At 39.7% G+C, this 3,571-nt stretch overlaps 1 protein-coding gene across 1 annotated transcript; it reads left to right on the top strand.

Annotated features, from left to right (window-relative positions):
• Positions 1-1,288: 1,288 nt before the first annotated feature.
• On the top strand, positions 1,289-3,013 carry LOC119625213 (heterogeneous nuclear ribonucleoproteins A2/B1). Its single transcript, XM_038001021.2, has one exon. The coding sequence runs from the start codon at positions 1,455-1,457 to the stop codon at positions 2,478-2,480; it is 1,026 nt and encodes a 341-aa protein (XP_037856949.1). The 5' UTR covers positions 1,289-1,454; the 3' UTR covers positions 2,481-3,013.
• The last annotated feature ends 558 nt before the right edge of the window (positions 3,014-3,571 follow it).

Below are 3,571 nucleotides of genomic sequence, written 5' to 3'. Positions count from 1 at the left end.
ACCCCCTTCAATGCCTTTGCCTTGAAAATTTCTTTTGTTCTTCTAGACTCAGCTTGGTGTTTCCTCCCAAGTGGAGACCTGCACATTTTCCTGACATTCCTATTGGATCCTTTCCTATTCTGTGCATACTTTTGTTGTCATACTTTTCATTACTACTCTTCTCAGAGTTGTATCTGTTGCCTTATATGGCATTTCACTCCAGCCTGGGTGACAGAGAGAGATTCTGTCTCAAAACATTTTTTAATTAATTAATTAAAATAAAATAAAATAAAATAAAGAACTCCTGGTGGGTTTATGCCTAGATCTGAAGAGTAGTCAAGGAACAACTGTTTGTGTGGGTGAGATACTGTGTAGACAGTGGGCTGATAGGCACAAAAACTGAAAGTGGGAGACAAGACAGGAGGCTGCTATAGTAATTCAGGCAAGAGATGATGAGAGTGGTGTGGATGGTGAGAAGTGTCTGGATTCTGGATATTCTTTGAAGGTAAAGACAACAGGCTGACACATTGATTGTGAGGTATGAGAGAAATAGAAGGGAAAGTGTGAGTCTAAGGTTTCTGACCGGAACACCTAGAAAGATGACATTTTTGTTAACTTCCACATAAGGGATAAAGATCAGGTTTGGGGGTGAAGATCAGTGGTCCAGTTTTAAATGTGTTAAATTTAGGATGCCCATTAGACAACAAAGTGGGTAGGTAGGTAGCTGTTTGAGTGAGTCTTGCCTTTCTCCAAGACTGTATGTTTGAATATATATACTTACTATGTACCCACAAAAAAATGAAAAATAAAGAAATTTAAAGAATTTTTTTAAAAGACTATGTTTCTAGCAACTAGCATAGGATCTTGCAGTAGGTAATTCTTAATTAATATTTGATAGGTCAAATGAAAATGTGACTTTCTTCTGTGGAAATGTTTCAAGATAGTCTCACAGTTTTATATTTTCATATTCCTAGGTTGGTTAGTATTAAGCCTGCTGATATTACACAGCCTGGTCAACTGTGTAAGTTGGCATTAGTAACAACTTGATTGTTTAGTATCTTCTTATACTTGGCTCTCTCAAACATTTTGATTAGGACCAGGGCTGGTATTGAATATTAATAAGTGCACTGAAGACAGATCCATGGTTTATGTCTTATTATTCTAGTGTTGAACTTTCTTAATGTGATGATTGCAGGAAATTTTTTCTCCGTGAGTATAAAAGATAAAATAATATTGACTTCTTTGTTCTGCTTCTGAAATTATACTGTTTTCCCCATCACATATGGGAAAATTGAAAGCAAGAGCTTTGAGCAGCAGCGCCGGGTCCCGTGCGGAGGTACTCCTAGCGGTGTTGTTTCTCGAGCAGCGGCAGTTCTCATTACAGCGCCAGGACGAGTCCGGTTCGTGTTCGTCCGCGGAGATCTCTCTCATCTCGCTCGGCTGCGGGAAATCGGGCTGAAGCGACTGAGTCCGCGATGGAGAGAGAAAAGGAACAGTTCCGTAAGCTCTTTATTGGTGGCTTAAGCTTTGAAACCACAGAAGAAAGTTTGAGGAACTATTACGAACAATGGGGAAAGCTTACAGACTGTGTGGTAATGAGGGATCCTGCAAGCAAAAGATCAAGAGGATTTGGTTTTGTAACTTTCTCATCCATGGCTGAGGTTGATGCTGCCATGGCTGCAAGACCTCATTCAATTGATGGGAGAGTAGTTGAGCCAAAACGTGCTGTAGCAAGAGAGGAATCTGGAAAACCAGGGGCTCATGTAACTGTGAAGAAGCTGTTTGTTGGCGGAATTAAAGAAGATACTGAGGAACATCACCTTAGAGATTACTTTGAGGAATATGGAAAAATTGATACCATTGAGATAATTACTGATAGACAGTCTGGAAAGAAAAGAGGCTTTGGCTTTGTTACTTTTGATGACCATGATCCTGTGGATAAAATCGTATTGCAGAAATACCATACCATCAATGGTCATAATGCAGAAGTAAGAAAGGCTTTGTCTAGACAAGAAATGCAAGAAGTTCAGAGTTCTAGGAGTGGAAGAGGAGGCAACTTCGGCTTCGGGGATTCGCGTGGTGGCGGTGGAAATTTCGGACCAGGACCAGGAAGTAACTTCAGAGGAGGATCTGATGGATATGGCAGTGGACGTGGATTTGGGGATGGCTATAATGGGTATGGAGGAGGGCCTGGAGGTGGCAATTTTGGAGGTAGCCCCGGTTATGGAGGAGGAAGAGGAGGATATGGTGGTGGAGGACCTGGATATGGCAACCAGGGTGGGGGCTACGGAGGTGGTTATGACAACTATGGAGGAGGAAATTATGGAAGTGGAAATTACAATGATTTTGGAAATTATAACCAGCAACCTTCTAACTATGGTCCAATGAAGAGTGGAAACTTTGGTGGTAGCAGGAACATGGGGGGACCATATGGTGGAGGAAACTATGGTCCAGGAGGCAGTGGAGGAAGTGGGGGTTATGGTGGGAGGAGCCGATACTGAGCTTCTTCCTATTTGCCATGGGCTTCACTGTATAAATAGGAGAGGATGAGAGCCCAGAGGTAACAGAACAGCTTCAGGTTATCGAAATAACAATGTTAAGGAAACTCTTATCTCAGTCATGCATAAATATGCAGTGATATGGCAGAAGACACCAGAGCAGATGCAGAGAGCCATTTTGTGAATGGATTGGATTATTTAATAACATTACCTTACTGTGGAGGAAGGATTGTAAAAAAAAATGCCTTTGAGACAGTTTCTTAGCTTTTTAATTGTTGTTTCTTTCTAGTGGTCTTTGTAAGAGTGTAGAAGCATTCCTTCTTTGATAATGTTAAATTTGTAAGTTTCAGGTGACATGTGAAACCTTTTTTAAGATTTTTCTCAAAGTTTTGAAAAGCTATTAGCCAGGATCATGGTGTAATAAGACATAACGTTTTTCCTTTAAAAAATTTAAGTGCGTGTGTAGAGTTAAGAAGCTGTTGTACATTTATGATTTAATAAAATAATTCTAAAGGAAAAAAAAAAAAAAAAAGAAAGCAAGAGCTTTTACATTTTAGTTCACTTGAATGCTTTCCAGATGATAATAGGACCTGAACCAGTGTCTGGTGATGCTGAAGAGTCCATGATGGTTAATACTTTAGAAAATTTTAATTTGATAAGTTGGCAATAATGCTGATCTTCCCTGATTTGAATTTATAGACAGTGTAAAACTCTACGTCTATAAAACATAGTGTGTTTTATAGCGTTGAAAAGGTCACAGTTCTGCTGTGAGTTGCTGGAGACTAGATTGCTCATACATTTTCTCTTGTGCTTCTACAGTCAGGCTTTTTTTTCCTCTCTTTCCTGAAGCTTTTCTTGTGAAGTTCACCAAAGACATTCACATGACATCATCTTTAGCCATTTTTTAAAGTTCTCATTTTACTTACTCTCTCAGCTGCATTTGAGCCAGTTGACTACTTCTCCCCTACACACTTTTTTCTTTATTTTTTGGGTCACTGTGCTCTTGGTTTCCTCCCACCTAACTGATCACTTTTCTTTCTCCCTTGCTTGATCCTCAATTTATTCTTGATTTCTAAATGCTTCCATTTCCTGGG

Source organism: Chlorocebus sabaeus, chromosome 13, assembly GCF_047675955.1.
Source record: "Chlorocebus sabaeus isolate Y175 chromosome 13, mChlSab1.0.hap1, whole genome shotgun sequence".
NCBI classification, from domain to species: domain Eukaryota; kingdom Metazoa; phylum Chordata; class Mammalia; order Primates; family Cercopithecidae; genus Chlorocebus; species Chlorocebus sabaeus.
Note: the sequence above shows the minus strand (reverse complement) of the source record. Positions and strands in the feature narration are given on the sequence as shown.

Excerpts from the sequence above, each read along its gene's own strand:
- LOC119625213 (XM_038001021.2), top strand. The coding sequence starts at position 1,455 with ATGGAGAGAGAAAAGGAACAGTTCCGTAAGCTCTTTATTGGTGGCTTA.